At 39.6% G+C, this 24,847-nt stretch overlaps 1 protein-coding gene across 1 annotated transcript in view; it reads left to right on the forward strand.

The window, feature by feature from the left end:
* The window catches only part of RBM33 (RNA binding motif protein 33), a 121,840-nt gene that overhangs the window by 49,699 nt on the left and 47,294 nt on the right, over window positions 1-24,847 (forward strand). The window contains 5 exon segments of the mRNA XM_026718351.2: window positions 8,736-8,886; window positions 9,359-9,687; window positions 11,830-12,072; window positions 14,618-15,037; window positions 20,015-20,656. Of these exon segments, the coding sequence (XP_026574136.2) occupies window positions 8,736-8,886; window positions 9,359-9,687; window positions 11,830-12,072; window positions 14,618-15,037; window positions 20,015-20,656 (1,785 nt within the window).

A 24,847-nucleotide genomic window follows, 5' to 3' on the forward strand; every position in this document is an offset into this window, starting at 1 on the left:
GGCAAGCCTGATAGAGCTTTTAAGAATGAAAACAGTACTTTGAATTATAAACAGGAACGATGCCTCTAAGTTTGGAGGCAATCTTAGGTATGCTGTGTTTGATGATACCGAATGCAACTAAAAGATCAAATACGGCTAGGAGCAGGGTCACTCTGGTCCCAAAACAAGTCATCTACTGTGTTTTTGACAGATAATGCTTGATGAGTATTATATGCTGACAAATAAAAATATAGCAGTTCTGTATGTCCAGAAATCCTGGATAGTCATAACGGTTTTACCCCTTTCCTCTGCCTCCCATGGTCCAAATATCCCTAGTTCCAAATTCTTAACAAAGAACATTCTGATTATTGATTACTTTCGTAACTTAGCTTTGTTGTTGCTGTTATTAGTTGCGAAGTCGTATCCGAGCCATCGCAATAACTTAGCTAGTTAATGCTTTTTCTACTCCTCATCTTCCCAAAGGAATAATTCTCTTTGACCCACAAAGAATAATCTATAATAAATTATTGTTAAATTGGCATGGATGTGAGTTCATCTACTATAGTTCTCTATGGACGGTCATAGGATGAAATCACGTTATTCTGCTGACTGGACTGATTCCACAGTCCAAGAAGAAAATTCTTTAGTTCTTTCCCTTGTTGCAGCATCCCCCCTTAAAATGGATACTTGAGCAGCTTTGGGGGGATGGGATAGTTAAAAAAAGAGGAGCAACTCAACTAATGTACAATTAGATTGTCCATAGATCAGTTGTTTATCCTTGGCCTTGGCATACCACCCATTGGAGGGTTTTTTTCAAAAGATTTAGAATTATATTTAGAGTGTGAAGTTCTTTTTCCCCCATAAAGGATAGCGTAAAGATCTGCTCTGATACTGATGATGTTAATTAGTTGAGTAATGAAACAACTGGAGAAAACAACCAGGCCTTTCACTTCAACCCTGAACTACAAATATTCTCCTTTAAATATATATACTTCCAGGGGTCACTCCATCTCTCTTTTCCACTACGGCACAATGCACACAATTTATGTATGTATTTTATTTATTAAATTTGTATCTCACCAGTAGGAACTTAAAGTGGTTATGTGGGGTTTCATACCCACAACCCATGAACTAGTTTGGGTTGAGAAACTGGCCCAAAGTCATCCAGTGATTTTCCATGACGGAGGCTAGGCTTGAAGTACAACAGTTTTGTCAATTACACCACAGTGGCTCTCTTAATTTTGTGAAGGGCTCCATCATGGGGTTAATTCAACACCATGTCGAAAATAATTTGCTGAGAATATGATGGCAGTGAAACAAGACTTATTTTGAAAACATTTGCACAATCCACTTTCATATAGTTTACCCTATTTAATTGAATCGAACCAGGGTTATTTCCTGAGAAGAATGTAATGTCCACTGGCTGCTAAAGTAAGAGGATTAACATTTATGATAAATGGATATAGTCTTAAGCAGTGTCATAGGTTACTGTAGTCCTTGATTCTTTGCATTTATGCCATTTTAATAAGAATTAACAGAGTATCCATACTTAGATGTCAATGGCATTCCTCATCTCTTTGTATTTTAAGTGAGATTAATAAATGAAAATGTGTGGAAACAAGAGTATAATTTATTGAAAGATTCAGTGACATTGTTAAAGTGTTTAATCAGTCTAGTTGAAAAAAATACATAGAGTGACCCATAGAAGAGCTGATAAGTGTTACAATAACTGCTAGATCCTCTTTATGCTTTAATTTACAATATTACTATAGCATTAAGCAATTTATGCTAAATTTTCTCTTTTATTGGTAGCCAAAGTTCTGTCAGGTTCATGAATAGATTATAAGAGATAATATCATGTAATTAACAAGAGATGCCAAAAAGTAAAAGTAGAATTTGTATGATAATTGTGTATGAGAGAATGTTAATTTTTTTTAACTAGGGATTATATTTGAGAGGATCAAAGGAAAGCAAAATAGTTTAATATTTTGACAGGATTAAAAGTAACCTTATCTTATATTCTTTCAGATAGTTGCATTGTTGTTTATGCTGAATGCTGAACAAGCTAATCAGATTCCCTGACCAACCGTAGGTAGAAGTTAGAACAGATGCTTGCGAAAGTAATTGGTAACACCCCTGTTATGCCTTTAGTTTGATGCATAGCTGAAATAACTAAGCTAAATAATTACTGTTATAGACATTGGTTAACCATATTTTTCATAATTTGTGATGCCTACATTGGATGACAGCATTTATCCAATTTTGCCTGACCTCAAAGAAATTAAGCAGATTCAGCTTGGCTAATATATGGGTAGGAGATTATCAGAGCTGTAAACTGCACTAGGAAGTAAAAAAAAACACTTGGAGACTGAAATCACTAGCAGCTGAGATTGAGTTGAGGATTACATTGTCCTTACAAAAGAAGTTGATAATCCATGTTGCTCAAAAAATTAAAGTAAATTACTTCTAGAAAATGTAGACTTTATATTTTAATTTCTGATAGCTATAGTTATTGAGAGAGAATTTACTTTTTCTAAAAAAATGCTGTTGATAAATATCACAGAAGCTATAATAGCATGGCCCATGTACACATTTCTTTTCACATTGCAGCGAAGTGATAAGCTTTTCTAGGATGGGGCCTGTTGCAAAACATATATGTATCTCAGACTGTTTCTTTGGTGAAAACGGTTCTTATATAGATTTAAGCTATTTAAAACTTGCAACAACTCATCTAACATTTCTTGAATAAAGGTGACAGAAGTAATTTTACAACTTCAGGGTTTGAATGTAAAAGCTATCACATGCAGACTTTGAAGAGTTTCTGGCAAAGAGACAGCTAAGAGACTGAAAATGTCTCCGGTGTTATCTTGCCACTGCCATAAATTTACTAAGCCTAAGGCACACCTCTATATCTTGTCTTAGCTGTCCCACATGCAATGGGGGGTAATACTATTGTTGCTGAGATGGTACGAGCAAAGCTCTTTGAACACTTTAATATGTTGTATAAATGTTCATGCTATAGAATGTCAGGCAGCATGAAAGGAGTGTCTGTTTTAATAGGCAAAAGACACTCGTGGCCTGGGGCTCTGTACTTCTTTAAATGAAGTTTAGAGGTGGGTATACCATTCTGAATCAGGCCCTAGCAGACCTGGGGTGTGAGGGTCTTTCAAACTTTTCTCATCCCCCTTCTTGTTCTTCTTGGCTGATAAAAATCATGCGAGGCTGACATAAGATTGCATCTTTCAAAAATAACCTTTTTTTTTTCAAAGCCCAAAAGACTCCTTCATCCCTCAGAGTTTTTTTAAAAAAAGCATAGCCCTAAAATGTTGTCATTTCAGATGTATAAACTGTTATGATTTAATTTTATTACTCCTATTTGAAATTTGCTACACTAAAATCATTGAAAAAGATAAATGACTATTCTCTTTCTCTAATGTACATCTATTGTACATTTTGTCTATTGCCGTGAGTGTGGAAACTTTGGTCTTTGGTGGTGTCCCCTGCAGTATTAAATTGTTGAATGCAGTCTTAACCACAGTTCACCCCCCCCCCAAAGGCTGTATTTTTATTCGTTTAGTGTATCTGTTAACCTGACAGATTAGAATATATTGTGTTTCTTGTTAGAATATATTGTGCTTCTACTTTTTCTCTTCCTAGTTTGCAACCATGGAAGAACTCCTGATTCTGTATGTCAGATGTTTTGCCAGAATTTTCAAAACTTAATTTCTGTGTTTTTTTTTTTTTTAAAAGGCCATAAACTCCTAAAATTTAAACTTAATTAAAGTACCTCATTCAACAATTTCAGTATTTCAGTTGACCAAATCTAGCTAATTTCTACAGTATCATAGTCATAATCCACAAAGAAATTTATATAACATCATCAAGGCATCCATGGGAAAAAAAGTAATTAGAGGAATCATAATAGCACTGTGTAATCATGGTGTGAAAGCAGGTAAAATAATAAAGAACCAGCAATACTAATGCCATGAAATCACAGAGGTAAATGTCTTGTGTAAGGAATTTTGTTAAATCTAAAATATTGTTAGTGTAAACATTGTGTGATATTTAGAGAGAGAGAGAGCAAATTGAGGCACCATGGAGAGGTTTGGAGCGGTAGAGCTGATTTTCTATAATTATAATGGATGAAATTGTGCTTATTTCATTCTGATGTTTCATATCTAAAACCCATTGCTTAAGAATTGATTGTGCTTGTTCATATCCCAAGGGAAATAATCTTTTCAGGAGTACTAGGTTTAAGCATAATCTTTTGTCTGCGGTCTCTTCCAGTTAGATGGATATCTGTTGACTAAAGTAAGAGGAGTAAGTTCCTTGGGACTAAAATGAACTTCAAGCAGAAGTTAGAGAAGGAAATCCATCCAAGGCCAAATTCTATTTGAAAGGCAACATGGCAAGCATTTTAGATCATCTGGAATGCCTCCCTCAAAAGTTAAAAGTTATTTTAAAATTATAAGAATATAAATCTAATAAAATAGTTTATAGTTAGCATTATTGTGTGTGTGTGTGTGTGTGTGTGTGTGTGTGTGTGGTGTAAAACAGGAAAGCATAGAGCAGTGTTTCTCAGCCTGGCAACTTCAAAGATATCTTGGTCTTCAACTCCCAGAATTCCTGGAAAAATCTTCGGGAGTTCTGGGAGTTGAAATCCAGACAACTTAAAGTTGTCTAAATTGAGAAAAACTGGCGTACAAGTTAATGAAGCCTCATCCCTAAAAATAATGTATGCAATAGTTTTCATGTCTTTTAAAAATATTTTAAGCAGGATAGTTAATGTTTACAACTACAGTATTTTCTTTCTAGAATATAATATAATAAATTTTCTATAATTTTATTGCTCAGCTACTCATTCTCATTAAAGAAAAAGCAGCATAGTAAACATAGGCTGGTGTATTAGAAAACAAATTGTAGGTTAATGAAATTTATCATTCAGGCAAAACAATGTGTTTTCACTGTTTTGTGAAATTGTTGGGGATAAACTCGAACCTAATTAATAGCCTGTCCAGCCCTTTAGAGGTAATTGCCATATGCTAGAAAAAGATGCAGTTGTTTTAAAGAGAGGTACGTAGTAGCTGTATTTATAATCCTGTACTCTCTTTTAACACATTTTTCTAACATTAAAAAAAAATGAAAAGGGGAGCAAAAGGGGAAGTGAAACATTGTAACAATTGGATACACAGAATATGACATACGTAGAACATGTGTAATATTTACAAAAAGTACTTTGAAGCAAAAGATCTGCTGGATTATCAGTAATGCTGTTGGAGTGAGGGATTAGATTCAGATATAGCATGTTCCAGGAGGGAGTATATCAACTTTGAAAAAATCCAGAACAATTTATGATCCTGACAGACTACTAAATTCCTTTAAGTTAGAATTAGACCAGTTCATGAAGGATGAGGCGTGAATGTCTACTAATAATTATGGGTACTTAATGTATCCAGTATGAATCTCATACCTGCTATGGGGAATAGTTGCCCACCTTGGCCAATGATTCTGCTTGGCGTATATTGTAAAGCAACACAGAATAAATATGTCTGGTTGTGGAATAAAACTATTGCCATAGATGTTAATATAATCAAGAAATGGGGCCCTTGACCCATGTGGAGCCCCAGGCCTGAATACATAACCAGGTCTTCAGGGCTTTGTGAAAGGCCTGCAGGTCAGGATCATCTTGTTCTTTGAACATAGAATATACAGGGAGAATATTCCAGAAAGCAAGGGCTACCACAGAGAAGGCATTACTCTCAGTCCCGGCCAGCTTACGTTCCTTCACTGACAGGACTCACCACATGTTGAACCTGCTGGATTGAATTGGACAGGTAATAGCACCTGGGAGAAGATAGCCCCTTAGGGAGCCTCTTCAAAGTCATGAAGGGCTTTAAAGGTGACAACCAGCACCTTGAACTGCATCTGAAACACACTGGCAACTAATGCAGTTCACACAATAGCAGTGATACATATCTCACATAGCCAGGGATAGGGTATTTGTATGTATGTAGTAGAACAGTGTTAAAGAATGGTTACTCTTACATACTTAAGTACATTTGGTTAATATGTTACCATGTCGTAACTTATCCTATAACACTGGTGGGATTCAAAAAATTTTTTACTACTGGTTCTGTGGACGTGGCTTGGTTGGTGTGGTGTGGTGTGGCATGGTGGCCATGACAGGGGAAGGATACTGCAAAATCCCCATTCCCTCCCCACCCCACTAACCTGCTTTCCAGCTCCATTCTCCTGTGCAGGGCAACCAAAGAAGACCCAGCCAATCAGGGGTGGGACTCAGGAGGCAGAGAATAGAAGTGGGCAGGGTCAGTCAGAGGTGGTATTTGCTGGTTCTCCGAACTACACAAAATTTCCGTTACCGGTCAGGGGTGGGATTCAAATTTTTTAATAACTGATTCTGTGGGCTTAGCTTAGTTGGTGGGTATGGCTTGGTGGTCATGTGACTGGGTGGGAGTGGCCAACTCAACATCACTCACATCAAGGGGCGCTTCTCCCCTGGCCTCATGACAATGGGGATGCTACAACGGTCCTAAGTGTGAAAAACAGTCATAAGTCACTTTTTTCAGTGCTGTTGTAACTTTGAATGGTCACTAAATGAACTCTTGTAAGTCAAGGGTTACCTTTACAAACATACAAAAAGCTTCTTTGCTTGCAAAAGGCTTCCCTAAATACCAATCATTAGATTAAAAATACCTGCAAGCCATAATTACAAATCAGGCAGGGTGCCAGAGCACCTTGAGGAATTAAAATAGTTAAAATGCAATAACTATCAGCAGCAAACTCTTGCTCATAAAGTGAAACCCTTCAGTAGAGAGGTCATTTAAGCTCCGCAGAAAGAGCACACCCAGGAGAAGCAATCCCTAGATCCATTTGCACCACTTAAAAGATACCAGCTGGTCTCATTTACCTCACAAGATATCCTTAGGAAATCATCCAGATTTAAAGAAAGGTCACATGCCCACCAGAAAGGCAGTAAAAAATCCAGTGCCAAGCTTGCATCCTGCCTCTTGGAAGTACATCCCTAAAGGACAGTGCCAGATACCACTGAAGCAGTGAAGGAAGACCCCCTCCCCAGATAGAAAAAGAAACCATGAGGCAGAAAAAAAATTCAAACACAATACAAATAATTAAATCACAACAATACCTTTGCTTGTTAAACCAGTTACCAGGACAAATAGACACAGGAACTAGCCGGATTTCTCAACCCAGTTTCTTTTCAGGAACAGAGATTATTTTTTTTCCTTTGAAACAAAGCTGAATGGGGAAAATTATCCCATCAATAAACACAGGATTAAACGTCACCAAGAATTAAACTTCACCAAAAAACAGTTTTAGACTAAAACTCAGAAAGGGTATATAAACTTACGTTTGAATGTCAATCTTTCTAGTAGCCAAGAAGCCTTGCTGAATGTCACTGTCTTGGTTCCTTGTCATTAAAAACCTTTCTGTACCTCTGCTTCATTATTCAATTATTTCTTCAAAGTGCTAACCAACAGTATTTCCTCCCAACAGCAGTGTAAAAAGCTTAAAACAACCCTTCCCCTTTAAGAAAGTATCAAGAAAGAAAAAAAACCTCCTTCAGAGACAGGAAGTCTAGGCATATTGCCAAGAATGTAATAAGGGTGGAAAAAAACATAAGGAGATTTCTTCTTACAACATGTTCTCTGAAATGCTTAGAAAGTTAATAAGGGGTTCTATAGAACCGGTAGAATCCCACCCCTGCTACCGGTTCTCCAGAACTGGTCAGAACCTGCTGAATACCACCTCTGCTATAACATATTAATCAAAGCATTCACATTTATATGCAAAGAAAGCAGTCAATAGCACAAGACTACATTATGGCATTACAATAGCAAGTGCAGGTTAGCTGGACAACTGTTCAGGTTTGGTACTTGAATGATGATGGTGATAATGTATGATTGAAGTGTCAATGGGAATACAAATAGGCAAAGAGTTTTTAATTCATACAATATTGTCACTTTCTGTTAGCATTTGGGTCTCAAAAAAAGCTTCTGCCTTTTTAAGTATATTCTGTAATCGTGTTGGTACTGAGGAGAAAAATCAATTACGGAGCTTAAATTTTAAATAGTTTCTCCCCTTACTGTTGATGAAATAGCTAAATATCTGTCTGTAATAATTTAAAATGAAGAGTAGGATATCTAAGTTAATTTTTCATACTTTTTATAATGAATATCTCAGCTGCTTAAGTATTTAGGATAATGTAGGTGTCAAATGTTCTCTTCCTTATTCTTGAATTTTTTTCTTTTTACTTCAGAGCACATATATGGGTATGCATGTGTGTATGAAGAGGGTCAGGAATCATTGTTTGACACAAGAAAATTAAACTAGCTTCATTTTTAGTTGCTTAGGCTGTATTAAACAGATAGCAAAGGATATCATGGTTTTAAAAGATTAAGTGTCGGGAGCATAAAGTAGACATTCAGACTGTTGGATTAATGAGATAGAAGTTCAATAACTGAATGGATTTCAGTAAGCTTGAAAAGGAATGGCATTCCTACAGGGCTGTTGTGATTATTAAAACATTTTGAGTTTCCTGTAAACATGTTGTCTTTAGATTTTGTGTTCACAGGCACCACAAAAGATGGAAACTTGCAAAGACAGCAAGTTGTGCAGATTATAGAATAGATATGTATCTGTTACCTAAAAGTAAAGAAATCTTACAAGAGGAATTATGCCTTCTTTCTCTTTCATCTCTCTCTTTTTTAATAATGCAGGGCCCTCCAGATTTTCAACAAAACACTCCTGGACCTGTTCCTAGCAATTTCAACCAAACCCCACGACTTTCTCTACAAGACCAGTGGCGTGGACCTCCACCCCCTCTTCCGCCCCCACCTCCACAAGAGAGAGAATCTTTCTTCCTGGGAGGTATGGCCATTGTTTAGCCCCGCGGGAAGACACATTTTTCTCAAGGGTAGGACTGGACCTGAACTATGAAGCCAGAATCTTCCCCATCTTGTCATTTGGCCAATCTCAAAATTGTCCCGTTATTCCTTTGTTCTGGAGTCCAGTATTTAGCAGTTATACACATATTCCTGAAGCAGCGTGATTAGTAGCCCAGATCTTTTTCCTATACAATTTTTACCTTGTCGATTCATATTTAACCACAGAAAATTTTCAGGAAGTGATGCACTAACTACAGGGTGATTTGTCTACACCGTTGGTTGACTTCCAGTTGGAGTAGAGTATACTAGGCTAATGGAAGAAATCGTTGGCCATAATCCTGGCAATTCTCTGTGAGACTTTTATTTCCAGTGGGGTTGGGCCAAAAACTGGTATTTTGCTTGGCAGATGGGTTGGTTTCATGCTATCTCCTTTTTTTTTTTTTTTTTTATCACAGAGCCGAGATTTCCCGGCCATCCCTTGTTTGAACAGCGGAGCCCTCCACCACCACCGCCCCCTCTTCTTAACAGCACACACTCTGTGCCTAGTCAAAATCAGCTCCCATTCAGTCAGCCTGGACCTGGTTTTAGCCAGCAGGGGCAGCAGCCCCTGTTTCCAAGAGAAAGGCTAGTAAGGCCAAGTTTGCAGCCTCAGGGCCCGGTGGGACTCCTTCACTTCAGCCAGCCTGGAGCATCCAACGCACGGCCTTTCCTTCCCCCACGGCAGTCCTTCCTGCAGCTCCCAGGACAGCCGTTCCTAAACCCCCTCACCCAAGCCGGCATGCAGGTATGTAATGAGCAGGAAAAACCCTTTCTCACCTCTGTTGAGTCTCATCACCACCACCACCATTGTAACCTGAACTTCCCATTGTAAGTCCTCCATTCTTCCCTATTGTTCCTTTCTTCTCTTTTTGCAGGCATATGACTTTAGAGCAAGGGTCTCCAACCATGGCAACTTTTAAGACTTCAACTCCCAGAATTCCTCAGCCAGCTTTGAGACCCCTGCTTTAGAGAATTATATAGACCTGCTATCTGCAGTCACATAAAGAAAAGGATGGCAACTCTCATGTGTGGTACTTGGGGAGAATATAGCCAGTTTTTACTGTACAGTCACTTCTTTTATATTTCAGGCTAAGGGTAAAGTAATTTGTAGATACTGATCTGCGTAGCATAATTGTGCTTATCAGATAGATTCTGGGAGTTGTAGTCCAAGCCTATCTGGAGTGACCTATTTTTCTGGGGATGGGTGGAAGCTATTATAGGTTATTACATTTAGTCTTAGTTCAGACCATACATTGCTGAGAGAAGGTTCCTTATAAACAGAGCTTAAATACTTAATGTTCAAAGCAATTTAAACCTGCCTTTGTATTGCTTTGCCAAGCATGACAGCATTACTCTCCCTACCGCTGCCATCACTGATGGCCAGCACTAATTGTATTATAAGGGCTAACTGCAACTATATCATGTGAATGCTTCAAAGTGAAGATATTTTAAAAAGTTGATTTTTGTGAAGCTGTTCACAGAGCTAGTGAGATTAGAGAAGTTTGTAATATGACATTGTTACACATTCCGTGATTTCCTAAAATTGATTTACTCCAGTAAAGATACCGAAGTCTGTTTCCTGAAAATAAGTTTCTGTAGTATGTCTATTAAGCAGGCATTTAAAAACATCAAATCTGGAACACTGCAAGACTTAGAGCTCCCTCTGCTGGTGCTTCATTTTATTCCAGGAGAGTTCAGATAACAAACAATGCTGAAGAATTTTTTTTAAAAAAATCTGTATTTTATTAAAATGGAAAAGATTCAGAATCTAGCTGTGATCTTCACCTTCATCCCAAAAAAGGAAGAGCTCCAGTATAATTCAGGAGAGTCCTTAGATTAATCTGAATTCATCAGATTAGAATTGGGTGGTACCTTAATTGCACCATGCACTAAGTTGGTCTGAGTAAACAGAGATTCAAATTTTAAAGCAGATAATGCAGATAGTCAGTATGAGGGAGTAACAAAATTGGAAGGGGCCTTGGAGGTCTTCTAGTCCAACCCCCTGCTCAGGCAGGAAACTCTTTCTATACCATTTCAGACGAATGGCTGTCCAGCCTCTTCTTAAAAATCTCCGGGGATGGGACATCCATAACTTCTGGACGTAAACCATCCCGCTGATTGTTCTCACTGTCAGGGTTCTCTGTTCACTGATCTCACCTTAGTTCTAGGTTGGATCCCTCCCTGATAGGTTCCCATTTCTCCTGTCTTTGGGTCCTATAGAGAATGGGTTGTAGTCCTTGACTTACAACCACAAATGGGACCAAACTTCTCATTTCCCAGCAAGGCAGTTGTTAAGTGAGTCATGCTTGATATTGCAGCTGTTTTTGCCACAGTTGTTAAGTGTATTACTGTAGATTTTACATGAATCATGCAGTCGTTAAGCTGATCCAGCTTCCTCCATTGACTTCACTTGTCAGAAGCCGGCTGAGAAGGTCACAGATGGCAATCACATTGATCCCAGGATGTTGCAACTGTCATAAACACATGCCGGTTGCCAAGCACCTGAATTCTGATCATAGGACCGGGGAGATGCTGTGACGGTTGTAAGTGTGGGAAATAATCATAAGTCACTTTTTCCTCCAGTGCCTTTGTAACTTCAAATGGTCGCTAAAGAAATGGTTGTAAGTCAAGGACTATCTGTAGTGTCTTTTTTTTCCTGGATTATGCAGCTTCTACTGCTGTCTAATTTTAGGAAAAATCATTTTTTATTTAAACAGTCTCAGTCAGGTGACACTTTTCTACTGGCGCCTTATTGTCTTCAACTCCCAATTTCTGAAAAATCTTAGTTTCTGTTAAGAGTTGTTTCCTTGTTAAGTGATGATTGTATATTTCTTAGCAGTCAGGCAGCAAATGTGACCTCATACCTGCCATGTTTTCAAATGTACAGGGCCCTTTGCACCCTCCTTTGCAGCCACAGCCACCACCACAGCATCCACAGCCGTCCCAACCATCCCAGCCTCACCATCAGCCGCACCAGTCCAACCAGCAGCAGCACCACCTGCTGCCTGTGCCTCCCCAGCCTCTGATTCCGGTGGCCCCATCCCAGTTCAGGCCACGCCTACAGACTTCACAGCCAAGCAGTAACCGGATGCCATACCAGCAACGGCAAAGTCTGGTAAAGGCCAGGCATGTAAGTGTCCTTTCCATCTAGAAAAAAAAAACATAGGCTCTCATTGGGCAGGGGGCAAGACCTGAACAGCCACCTTGGAAAAAGGTGTGAGTTCTTACCACCCCTGCTGACTGCCCCTGACCACTCCCTGTGTCTGTATTTACCATTTCTACCCCAAAAGATGGTAGGTGGCTGGAATCTCTTATGGCATTTTTATTTGGAACGTTGATATCCAGCCTTTCTTCTGAGAGTTTGTCGGAGCAGGGGCTGGTCACTAGTTTTATTCATTTATTTAAATTTATTGGCCACCCAGCTTTAATTTATATGGATGTAGGGGAAAAAATCCCAATAAAAATACTAAAAAGACATCACGCTACATGGGCAGCCCAAGCTAAATAAATGAATAAACAGTAAAACAAAACAGGGGCCTTAGACAAATCATAAACACTAATCTTGGATCTGAGAACAAACCCAGATTTTCAAAGCTTTCTAGAAGCCTAGGAGAGGAGACTATCCTTATCTTTGGGAGAGATGCTATTCCAGAAGATGGGGGCCACAGTAGAGAAGGTAGGTTTTTTTAGTCCCACACAATGACAAGATTTAATAGAGGAAACCTGGAGAGTTCCCACTTTTGTCCACTGGATGGGCAAAAAACTATTGGAAATAAGTGATCTCTCAGATATCCAGACTGTATGCAATATGCAAATTATAGTGATACAAGAGAAATTATTTTACTCAACATTAGGCTGAAAGGGTTGTCCAGTTATCCCTGTGGAACAGTAGAGGTTTGAATCAAGAAGGCCCATTGACCCATGTCCTCTCTCTTAACCACTAGAAAGTGCTCTGGAGGTAATTGCATCCCATCTGTTTTCCTTTCTCCTCTCATTCCACACCCCCTTCTACATCCCCCGCGAAGTATACTTTATTATGACTCCATTCACTCATCTTTTGACATACTAGATTGGTATAGTGTGGAGTCAAGCCATCACCATATAGGTAAGCACTTGTCTGAGTTGGTTGGACTCCCAAGTGTAAGGTGCCAGGAGCTGGTATAAGTACTGTGTTTTCCCGAAAACGACCCCACCAGAAAATAAGCCCTAGCATGTTTTTTCAGGATGCTTGTAATATAAGCCATACCCCCAAAATAAGCCCCAGTTCAAATTGTCAGTCAGTCAGACACAGGTAGTACCGCATTTCCTCAAAAATAAGACCTAACTGGAAAATAATCCTAATGCGTCTTTCAGAGCAAAAATTAATAGAAGACCTGGTCTTATTTTCCGGGAAACACAGTGGTTTATAAAGGGCTATAGATTGTCTGCCATTACCATGGAGTATGAGCTCAGTATAAGGAGGAGTAAGGAACTTCTCGTTTATCCCATCACTGGGCCTGTGCCACCCAACTATGGATAGCCTGAAATGAAAGTAGCTAGGGTTGCTTTCACTGGTATTTATTACAGCCTCATCCCTCAGGGAGCCACGAATAAGGCTGAAAGAAAGAAAATGTATTTTTCTTTCTAATAATAAAATAAAATGCAGTTTTAAACCAGCAGCTTACAAAGTTGTTAGTCCGTCTGAACAGGTCATACCACATTATAATTCCCAAGATACGAATTGGCAACTAAGTATTTACACCTGGTTAGCAAAGAGAAGCAGAGTTGAGCATCAGAAAATAATAGTGTGTATTAACAAAGCAATAGTAAGGTAAGCTCATCTGAAAGGAAGACTGAGCTTATTGGAATTACAGGTAGTCCTCGACTTACAACCACAACTGACCCCACAGTTTATGTTGCTAAGCGAGACAGTTGTCGAGTGAATTTTGCCCCATGTTAATGACCTTTCTTGTCACATTTGCTAAGTGAATCACTGCAGTTGTTCAATTAGTAGCATGGTCGCTGAGTGAATCTGGGTTCCCCATTGACTTTGCTCGTCAGAAGGTGGAAAAAGGACACAACATGACCTCAGGACACTGTCATAAATGGGAACCAATTGCTAAGCGATTGAATTTTGATTATGTGACCAAGAAGATGCTGCAATGGTTGTAAGTGTGGAAAACAATCATAAGTCACTTTTTTCAGTTCCATTCTAACTTTGAATAGTCACTAAACAAACTGTTGTAAGTCGAGGGCTACCTATAGGGTTGTGAGACTAAAAAGACTAGGATTCGGACACACTGAAACTAAAATCAAAATGTGAAACCCAATCCAACTGGTTACTTAGAACAGATCCTGGAACTCTACATACGTTCATTGTTTCCTGAGTTCTAGAAGCTTCTTGTTCCATATTACTTGGAGCAGGGTAGTCTTTTCCTTCCTCCAGACAGACTTTTATATGAAATGCCTCTAGCAAAGTCCTTTTGGCTAGTTAATCTCAGAGTAGGAGGAGTCTGGGAGAGCTTTGTTTCATAGGAATTTAGCCAAATGGATCTCTTAGCTTTCCTTACTAGAGGGAGAAGGTTATATCACCTGTTTTTCAGTTCTTCTCCATTGAAGAACCCTGAAATTTGACTTGGTTAGAAGGTGAGACCTTTACATTTTACAGGATAAGATTTTTGTTTGTTTTGTTTTAGAACACACCAACACAAAGCATTGTAAAACGTCCAAACCAGCAGCTGCAGTCATCTACCCCAAGGAATAGTAATTTGCGTGAATTGCCAATAGCACCTTTGCATTCGATGGAGACTCCTAACAACAACCGACGAACTTCTGTTCAAGCTTCAGCTTCTTCTGTTCAAGCTTCAGCTTCTTCTGTTCAAGCTTCAGCTTCTTCTGTTCAAGCTTCAGCTTCCTCTGTTCAAGCGAAACCGGTTTCTAGCACTACAGTTGCTCTGAAACCTCTTACAGCTATCAAGAACCAAACGGGAAAGATTGAGCCCAAGCCTAAAACAGTTACTCCCACGACTCAGCCTAAAACCATTACTCCCGCGACTCAGCCTAAAACAGTTACTCCCGCGACTCAGCCTAAAGTGGAGGACAAACCCGAACCAGAGGTAAGGGTCTCCCTCTAGCGGCGGCCTAGGTGCCTTGGGTATCCATCTTGATTTCAATAGCGGTTTTGACCAAAGGACATTTGCGTTTCAGTACTCTTCTATATTCATGCCCCAGTTTTATTACCTGCCAAAATGTGTTCTTTTTTATGTTCAGAAACTTTAAATTTTGATTTAAGAGACCATTCAAACAGAGGAGGTGTTTGTTATGCCCCAGTGCCTGTTAAATCTGAAAGGTCATTTTTGTGACTGCATAAAAAGCCTGATTGCCGTTTTGCACACCTCTAAAAATACGCAGCCTGAAGTGCCCTGTTACATTGCAAAGGGAAACGAAGGAAAACTCCTTCCTACCAGTTTTTCCGAGGGCGTGCTGCTCCATTCTTTCCATCTGCTGCTTGGTGGACAGATAGCCGTGACTCTGGGTTGCGTACAGTCCTATCACAACCGTATAAAGCATTAAAACACTCAAAGTGATATAAATCCATGGCTCAGTTACAAACCTGTAAACCAGAATCCTATCACCAACTCCAGCAACCAAGCTCATCTGACTGTTTCATCCTTCCTTGAAGCCTGCAAGGGCAGCAAGGGCTTCAGAGCCCTACAAAAGGCTACACAGGTTTGGGGGCATCGGAAACTGTGGTGGGTACTTTTCCACAGGGCAGGTGCAGCCACAAACTAAGCTGGACTAATCTCAGATTTTTCCAGTACAGATTTCTGTGGCCAAGCAAGGCAGTTGTTAAGTAAGTTTCGCCCCCATGTTATGACCCTTTGGCCACAGATGGTAAGTGAATCATGTGGTCGTTAAGCAAATCTGGCTTCCCCTATTGACTTCACTTGTCAGAAGGTTACAAATGGTGATCGCATGACCAGTTCATGCAGCTGTTGTGAATTCATGCCAGTTTGCCAAGCATCTGCAGTTTGATCACATGACGGTGGCATTAGGCTACAATGGTCCTAAGTGTGAAAACTGGTCATAAGTCACTTCTTTCAGTGCTGTTGTAACTTCAAACGGTCCCTAAACTAAGGGTTGTAAGACAAAGACTTCCTGTATTTCAATTTGATAGATGCAGTAGCAGAACAGTTTCTGTGAGACTTTCCATTCCTTATTTCTTGGGTTCCTAAATAAAATCTTAACAGAGAAAATAAAATTTATTTAGCCTAAAAGCAGACATTCTCCTTACTAATACATAAAAGTGAGCAGATACTAGAAAGTAGCAGCTGTTGCTGTTTCACTAAATTGTAGTTGCACTGAAAGATTTAGCTCTGTGAGGTTTCTTTTTTAAGCTTATAATGGAGTGGAACAGAATTTCTTCCTGATTGATCTTTGCAGCAGGAAAGATGTTCCTCCATTTAGTCATCTTTCATGTAGGACAGAGATGTCCAACCTTTGCAGCTTTAAGAGCTGTAGACTACAACTCCCAGAATTCCCTCAGCATTCATAGAAGGGAGATGGAAGCAGGGGACACTCACGTTTAAGTAGCTACCTCTTTCTAGATTATTACGCTTTTCTTTGAGCAGCAAGCTGGGGAGTGGGGGAAGCCAGAGCAAGAAGCAAATCTGCTTTTATTGAACATTTCATTAACGTTATTACGAGTAGTCCTTGAGTTATGATCACAACTGAGCCCCAAATTTATGTTGCTCAGTGAAACATTTGCCCCATTTTATGACCTTTCTTGCCATTGTTATTCAATGAATCACTGCAAGCGTTTAAGTTAGTAATAAAGTTATTAAGTGAATCTGCCTTCCCCGTTGACTTTGCTTGTCAGAAGGTCGCAAAAGGTGATCACATGATCTTGGCATACTACAACCATCGTAAATATGAGTCAGTTGCCAAGGGTCTGAAATTTGGTCATTTGACCAGGGGGATATTGCAACGGTTGTAAGTGTGAAAAACTGTTATAAGTCCCATTTTTCAGTGCCATTGTTAACTTTGAAAGGTCACTAAATGAACAGTTGTAGGTTGTGTGTTTAATCATTTCCCCGTTCTGTTTTATTTAATATAACATCTGATGGTGATGTTGTGGGGCCTCTGAGATCCATTTCAGGGATCCCAAGACTGTATAATTCTTCTATAAACCACTGAAATCTTTTCTGACTAATGGTTGCGTAGATTTTGCTTAGGCTGTGTACTGACAATATCCATTTGGGGAAATTGTCATCTTTGGCAGTAAAGCATTTAACCGTAGACTTTTTTCCCCTATGCTGATAGGAAGCTTTGAATTTGGATGTAATGCCACCTTCACGTTATTTGGATCAGATACTTGGAGCCGATGTGATGCTGCAAATCTAAAGATCCAAACTTTAGATTCAGAACCTACTGTCCCAGGGCTCCGAATTTCTGGGAATGGTGCTTTGGGAAAATGTAGTAAAGAGCTAAAGGTCATGTGTGGTCTGGCCCAGGCTTCGTCAAACATAATGAAACACAAACTTATTTTAAAAGCAAAAGCTATCTTATTGCAACACTGGGAAGCCGGAACTAATCTTAAACAGTTCCCCAAGATAAGCACACACTTTTCAGTGCTGTGGAATGTTGCCAAAAACAGAAATATCCAATTAATTATAACCCAAATCAATCGAAGTACCAGAAAAAACCAACCAGAGAACACAGAGCTTCAAGGAGGATTCAGAATCTATCGAACTATTTTGCTTCCTGCAAAGATTTGGTCATTGAGGTCTGACTTTTTTCCCCTTATGGAAGGGGCAGTCACCTCCAGCCTTACTCCCGAGTTGCCCCTTCTCTTTCAGCTGTTCTTGCCTTCCAGCAGCTCTGTGCACACACACACTGGGAACAGGCTCCCCTGGGTCTTCTGCTTCGCTGCTGCCAGACTCCGAAGGCTCTGAAAACAGCACCCCACTCCCAGATGTTCCTGGCCCCATCCCTGCACTGGACGCAGGACTCTCGTCCAAGTCCTCTCCAGACTCCCTGACTGGTCCCCTTTCTTCCTCATTGTCTGATACCGCTGCCATCCGCACTAGATGCCGGCGAACCACAACATCATGACCACACTCAAAGGGACGGTATTCACCTCCCTATTCTCAGCCAAGGAAGCCTGCATTGTCTGAGAGATGCTTCCGTCATCATGTGGCCAGCTTGATAATACAGAACACAGTAACCTTTCCTGGCAAAGCAGTATCTATCTATTTGCGTTTGCATGCTTTCGAACCAAGCATGCAAATGCTAAGTTGGCAGGATTTGAAGCAGCATGCAGCGCTTGGGTCTTGAGCCCAGGCTGTTGGCTTCCCACCTGACAAGCGCAGCATCTTAACTGCTGAGCTATCGGGGCACTCCAGTAAAGAGTAGAACCTTTCAAATTCGAATTTCTGCTCAGCGTGTTTACCTTTTTATTTATTCTAAAACAGTTTCCCAAGTAGGCAAGAGAAATGGTTAGAATGATTAAGAATATGCAGGGTGGGAGAATTTGGTATAGGCAGGCGTTGACTCATGGGCCACAGTTGGCACTAGAATTTCTGTTGTTAAGCAGAGCAGTTGTTAAATGAGTTGCACCCAATTTTATGATCTTTTTTGCCACGGTTGCTAAGCAAATCACTGTAGTTGGTAAGTGAATCTGACAGTTGTTAAGTGAATCCAGGTTCCCCCCATTGACTTTATTTGCCAGAAGATGGCTAGGAAGGCTGCAAATGTCAAACACGTGACCCCAGGATGTTGCAGCCTTTGTAAATACATGCCAGTTGCCAAGTGCCCGAATTCTGATCATGTGACCATGGAGATACTGCAGTGGTTGTAAGTGCTTGGAGGTATTGTAACTCTGAAAGGTAACTACACAAAATTAAGGATTATTTCTAGTAACCAGTGAACTTTTAAGATTTTTACACAAGATAGGAAAGAATAGTCTCAATTTCTGTTAGTAATTATTACATTAATTCTATTAATATTATGGTATCTCTTTCTTAGGTTTTTTTCCTATTTCCTTCTAACTGCTTTCAGAACACATAATTTTCTTAACAATATTTATATCCTCAATATTCTGTATTGGATATGTTATTTAGATAATAAATCTAAGCAGCTAAATTTATTATCAAAGAATAGTAAATTTATTGTACATTATAGATGGTTTGTAGCTTTCTGTGGGAGTAAAGACTGCTGTTAACGTTTGAAAAGCAGCAATTCACATTAAAGTATGTTGAAGCTGCAAATTAAAAAAACAACAAAAAGAATTTTCTTTTGCTGTTAATTTCCCTGTAGCTTTGAATAAGGATATATACCCTGCTGGAGTTTTAAGACTACTGAAGAGATTATTTGACACACAAAGGCTGCAATACTTGCTAAAAAGCTTAAGGCTGGAATATTAAAGCCATTCCTGATATTCCATTAATATTCCAACATTGCGTTTGGCAACATTTTAATTCTGAAGAGAGTGCATGAGTTCAAGGTCAGAGAGATTGACTTGCGCTGTTCATTATAACCAATTATTGTGTGACAAATGAGTTTCAGATCAGGCTGAAAATTCTGTAAGAAAAATCAATAGTTCTAATCAGGGCCTTTCAGGTCATTTACCATCCTACCTTTTGTTAGTTTGTCAGAAAAGAGCAAGATAAAACCTGTGTGACACAGTGGGCTGCCTCTTATTGTTACTGCTCCCATTTGAAACAATATTTGAGTTCTTGAATTATATTAATAGTTTAATTAGTTTCAGCAACTTCTAAATGAGTTCCGATTTAGAAGGCTTCAGTTTCAGCTTTCTGATTTACTGTATTTAAAAAAAATCCAAAGTGGAGTAGTATATATGTATGTTTTGCCTCCTCTGGTTGCTTGTTTGATTAATTGCTCATAAGCCTTTGTTAGCAGCTTTGTCATTAAAGACAGAGCATTTCAGTTAATTTAAGAATGCTGCTGGGAAAGCGTGCCATCATTTTAACGAATGTCCACCATTTTTGAGGGGAGCGGGGGAAAGAAGCAAAGCTGGGTTATTTTTTTTTTTTTTTACCATGCATAACTTTATTTTTGTGGCTATCCTGCAGTTTCCCGATGAAGATGAAGAAACCAGACAGTACCGTTTGAAGATTGAGGAACAGAAACGCCTTAGAGAAGAGATCTTGAAACAGAAAGAGCTCAGGCGGCAGCTTCAAGCTGGGGCCCGAAAAAGAGAATTGCTTGAAAGGCTGGCCCAGCAGCAGCAGCAGCAAGGCTGTGTAGGCCAACAGCAAGAAGAAGACCCTTCACAGCTGCCTACCAATGGAAACCCATTGCTTTCTCTTCCTGGTGCACAGCCCCGCCAAAATGTGAAATATAGACTAATGGTTAAAAAACAAGAGCTGGTCCTTCCAGGTTCCCCGGCTGCTCTGCCTAAGCCTGCAAATGTTCTCCAGGCTGGAGACGGTGCACAACTTCAAGGACAGCAAATAAAAACCATAAAGCAACTACGGCAGGCTAGGACAGTGCCTGAAAATGAGCTGCAGACACCCTTTAAAGCTTTGCAAGCAAAATCTCCTGCTGCCGCACAGGCGAACCTGCCCCAGATTAGCCGGGTGGCATTGGTGCAAGGCCAGCCTCCAGAGGTGAAGCCTGGGATGAAAAGAACTGTCATGCAGCGGGCAAACAGTGGGAGTGGCGATGGGCCCCACATTGGCACCAAAGTCAGGGTGATAAAATTATCAGGAGGGGTAAGTTATCAGGCATGCCTCTCTTATTGCTGTGATCTGTCCTGTCGTTCTCAGAAGCTCAGCTCAGATATAGAATGGTCTAACCAACTCTCCTGTTTAGCTTTCCCCCCTGCTAACTTTGAGGGGAAAGACAGGCACAAAGATATACGTCACTAATGATATAACCCTCTCCCCTACACATAATAGTATAAGTGGACATTATCCTTTATGATGATCTTAAATGGCCACATTAAACTGATGGGGCTACACCATGTAGGCCAAGAGTTAAGTAGTGTAAAAACTCCTTAGGATAATTGTTTAGTAGAAATAGTGAACATTTGATATTTAACTCTAATTACAAAAGAAAGTAGCAGTGAATGTTAGGTAAGTACTGTAATTGTATATGGTTAAAGTCCAGAATAAACTTTAGCAGAATAAACGTGCCCGCAACTTTAGCTAGAAAGAGCTTAGAATTCTAGACTTAAGATATACTGCAATTTCCATTGAATGTATATTGTTTTATTTTTACACCAGGAAATGTTGATATAACGGGTCCACAAATCCCCCCCCCCAGGCTGCAGCCCACAATCGGGCCATGGCCAGTTCAGAACTGGGATGTGAAAGCACTACATCTGCACAGCTCTTCTTGCATGCACAGCGGGAGAATGCACATTGCTCCAGTTGTGCAAGTGGGGGGCCGTGCATGCCCACCACTTGTGAAAATGGAGCGGTGTGCGCTGGCCTCCCGCTTGTTCAGAACCATCCCCTCCCCCTTAACCGTCTGCGGTTGGAGCCCGCTGTGATATAAATCAAAAGAGTGGGAGAGAATAGTAAGCAAAACTAGTACTAGTTTATATAGATGTTGCATGGAGGCATTTTGGAACTGAAAGAAAATGGGCAATCATTTTTTCTGATTAAAAAATGCAACTGGTCTTTTGGAATGTACAGTATAAAAGTGTGCAAGACCAAAATGTAAAGAGGGTGAGGTTTCCTAAATGCACCCAGTGACATAGATCATATCAGTAGAAGCTTTTTACCATGGGTCATAATATTAAAATTCAATGTTATTCATTGAAATTAAACGTAGAGAGATTAAAGACCTACAGAAAGATTTTTGTTGAATTCTCAAATTGGAGAATGTGCTGCCAGTAATTGTAGTAATAGAAGCTCATTTAAAAACGAGCTCCAGAGATTAGGTTATCAGTGATTACCGATATTGATGGTTGTTTAGAAGCTTCTGAACTATAGTTGGGAAATAGTGATGGAAAAGGACATCATTATCACTATCAAGTATATACACAATGTGAAATCACAGTTGACATTCTTGGCTGGTGTTAGGCTTTGTGTGCATTGTTCTCAAGAACATAGGTTGTCCTAATATAGCTTCAGATCCAAGCTGCAGATCCAAGCAGTGTGACTTTTTGTAATTGGCAGATGGACATTTTGTTAATGTGCGCATTTTCTAGGTGCCATCCAGGATTTTTGGTATGGCAGCCAAGGTATCGATAACCCCTGGGACCATCATGGCAGGTTTATCCTATAATTATTCCATTTCCATTTCCATTTCCATTTCCATATCTAATATTTATGTATTTATTATTATTTAAATGTATAAGCCATTCAACTTCCAGCCAATGCTGGGTAATTTACCAATGATTTAAACATAAAAAATAATAAAGACAAGGGAAGGAAAAAAAAAAAGATAAAGAGATGACAGAATAACAAACAGGGAAGAAATGAAAGAGAATGACCTAAATTAAGAGATGTCAGTTATCCCCACTAAAGAGCTGGGTCTTTAGGCCCCTTAGGAATAATCAGGACGGTGACGAGAGGGTATTCAGATCTCCAGTGAATCTTATTCCATAAGATAGGTGCTGCGATACGGGTTCCTGTAGATGGCATTCCTTAAATGAAGAAACCTGGAGCATACCAACCTTGCCAGAGCATATTGACTGGACAGATACTATGAGAGACAGGTAGTTCCTTTGATAAGTAAGCCCTATGCCTATCTACATAGTCCAAGTATATGAGCTTGCCAAATGCATCAGTTTGGCCACTGGATAGTCGGGTTATTTTTACAATCTCTATTCTAGTTTAACCATTTTATATTCAGGTTGTTTCAATCATTAGAACACTTTCAAATTATTTTAAACTTAATTATACACTTGAAAATATTGTTATATCATTTGTGATTTCCCCCCCAGTTAAATACACATTTAAACATAAATTAATTACACATACTCAACTTCAATTGGAAGGGAAACCAATTGACTGGTTTCCCTTCCAATCTTTCTCAAAGGACACCATTAATTTTTAAAGCCACACAATAATTCACCAGAATATTCAGAAGTCTCCCCTTTTTTAGTGCTGTCATAAACCTTGACTTTTGGGGGGGGGGGTGTGTGGCTTTTTGCCTCTGAAGTACAGTGTGTCTTCTGTATACTTTTTCTCTTGCAGAAAGCAGGAAGAAACCTACTTTGGATAGTTCCACCAAAGAGTGCAATTCAGAAATTAGAAAATGGGAAGAAGAGGTTGACCTATTTCTTCCCCTAAAATTAAAATGTGATATAATTGCAAATCTCTTATCTGTATAGAGCACTGGTGCCACCAGGTAAAAAGGTAACCTATTGCCACTTAAATATGGCAGCAGAATCTCCATATATACCCCCACATCCCCTGTATCTTTAGGCTTGGATTCTGCAAACCCCACACCTCTGGTGATTTTCTATCTCTGCTTTAAAAAAGATAGCTATTACATTAAAAATGTGATAGAAGGGAAGCTGAAGGGGAAATTGCTTCCTTCCTCTATTTTCCAGGTACAAAACTTTTTTAAAAGGGAAATTTTGTTGTACATAGATACTTACGTAATGCATACAAACACATACATATTCATACTCTGGCTCCAGATTTTTCTAGTACTCCAAAAAGAGGTCTCCTTCATGAAAATACTAACTAGAGATTATCCGTCCCATGTATTCTGTCAAAAATCTTCAGCCTGAAGTGCATATAAATAATACCAGAGGGTGTCCCAAAGGGGCTTTTTCCAAATGGCAATTGGACTTTCTTGTGGTTTTTTTTTTCTTTTGAAAACATTTCACTTCTCATCCAAGGACCTTCTTCAGTTCTATGGTAGGGAATGGAAGGATTTATATTCTTTGCAGTCATTACCCTTCTGGGGGTTGGTCATTCGCTCTCTGAGAGTTATGGCCATTTGAGAGTTTATCTGTATTCTCAGAGTCACCTAAACAAGAGTGTAAATGGATGTGGAACCTTCTTGGAACTGTTGAAAGAGCTGCATTGTAAACCGGAGACAGATGATGTCACATCTCTTTCCCTCTGTTGAGGTAGGGCTATTCAGTTTTGATATAGATGGCCCCTTTAACTCCTCTTTCAAACCAGTGGTCCTCTCTGTCCAAAATGTGAACTTTCCCAAATCCTGTCCTAATGAGTTTGTTTTACTATGTTATGCCATGGTTTGTGAAGTGGTTGTTTTGTTTCCCCAATGCACAGGTCTGCACATAAGTCACTGCATATATCACATTGCTCTGTTTGTGTCAGGCTGTTTTGCCTTTCGGGTGGACAAGCTTCTGTCTTAATGTATTCCTAGGTTTAAAGCGTGCACCTAGGTTGTGTTAGTTGAAAATCATCAGCAGAACAGGGAAAGAGAAAGAACAGAAACACATCAAGGAAGCCTTCAGAACCTATGACTACCCTAATTAGGTCTTCATCAAATCCAGAAAAAGATCCAGCAGTACCTTCTTTGTAACAGATAAAGAAAAGAACAACAAACGGAGCAACATCATTCCATAAGTTGCAAGAATATTGGAAAAACTCAGGAGGATTTTCAGCCAATACAACATACATGTACACTGTAAGTCCAAGAATACATTAAGTCAGTAGCTTGTTCACCCCAAGGACAAGACATCTAGACACAAGCAGAGCAATGTGATATATGTGGTTCAGTGCAGTGAGACGTGTAACCTGTACATTGGGGAAACAAGACAACCACCTCACAAAAGCATGGCACAGCACATGAGAACAAACTCATCAAGACAGGATTTAGCAGTCCATCTGCATCTGAAAGGCAAATGTCACTCTTTTGAAGACAGCCAAGTTCACATTCTGGACAGAGAAGGGCACTGGTTTGAAAGAGGAGTCGAAGAGGCCATCTATATTACCGTATCTTATGATTTATGCTTAATATATTTTTAT

This window comes from Pseudonaja textilis, chromosome Z, assembly GCF_049901715.1.
Source record: "Pseudonaja textilis isolate UNSWEBS1 chromosome Z, rPseTex1.2, whole genome shotgun sequence".
Taxonomy (NCBI): domain Eukaryota; kingdom Metazoa; phylum Chordata; class Lepidosauria; order Squamata; family Elapidae; genus Pseudonaja; species Pseudonaja textilis.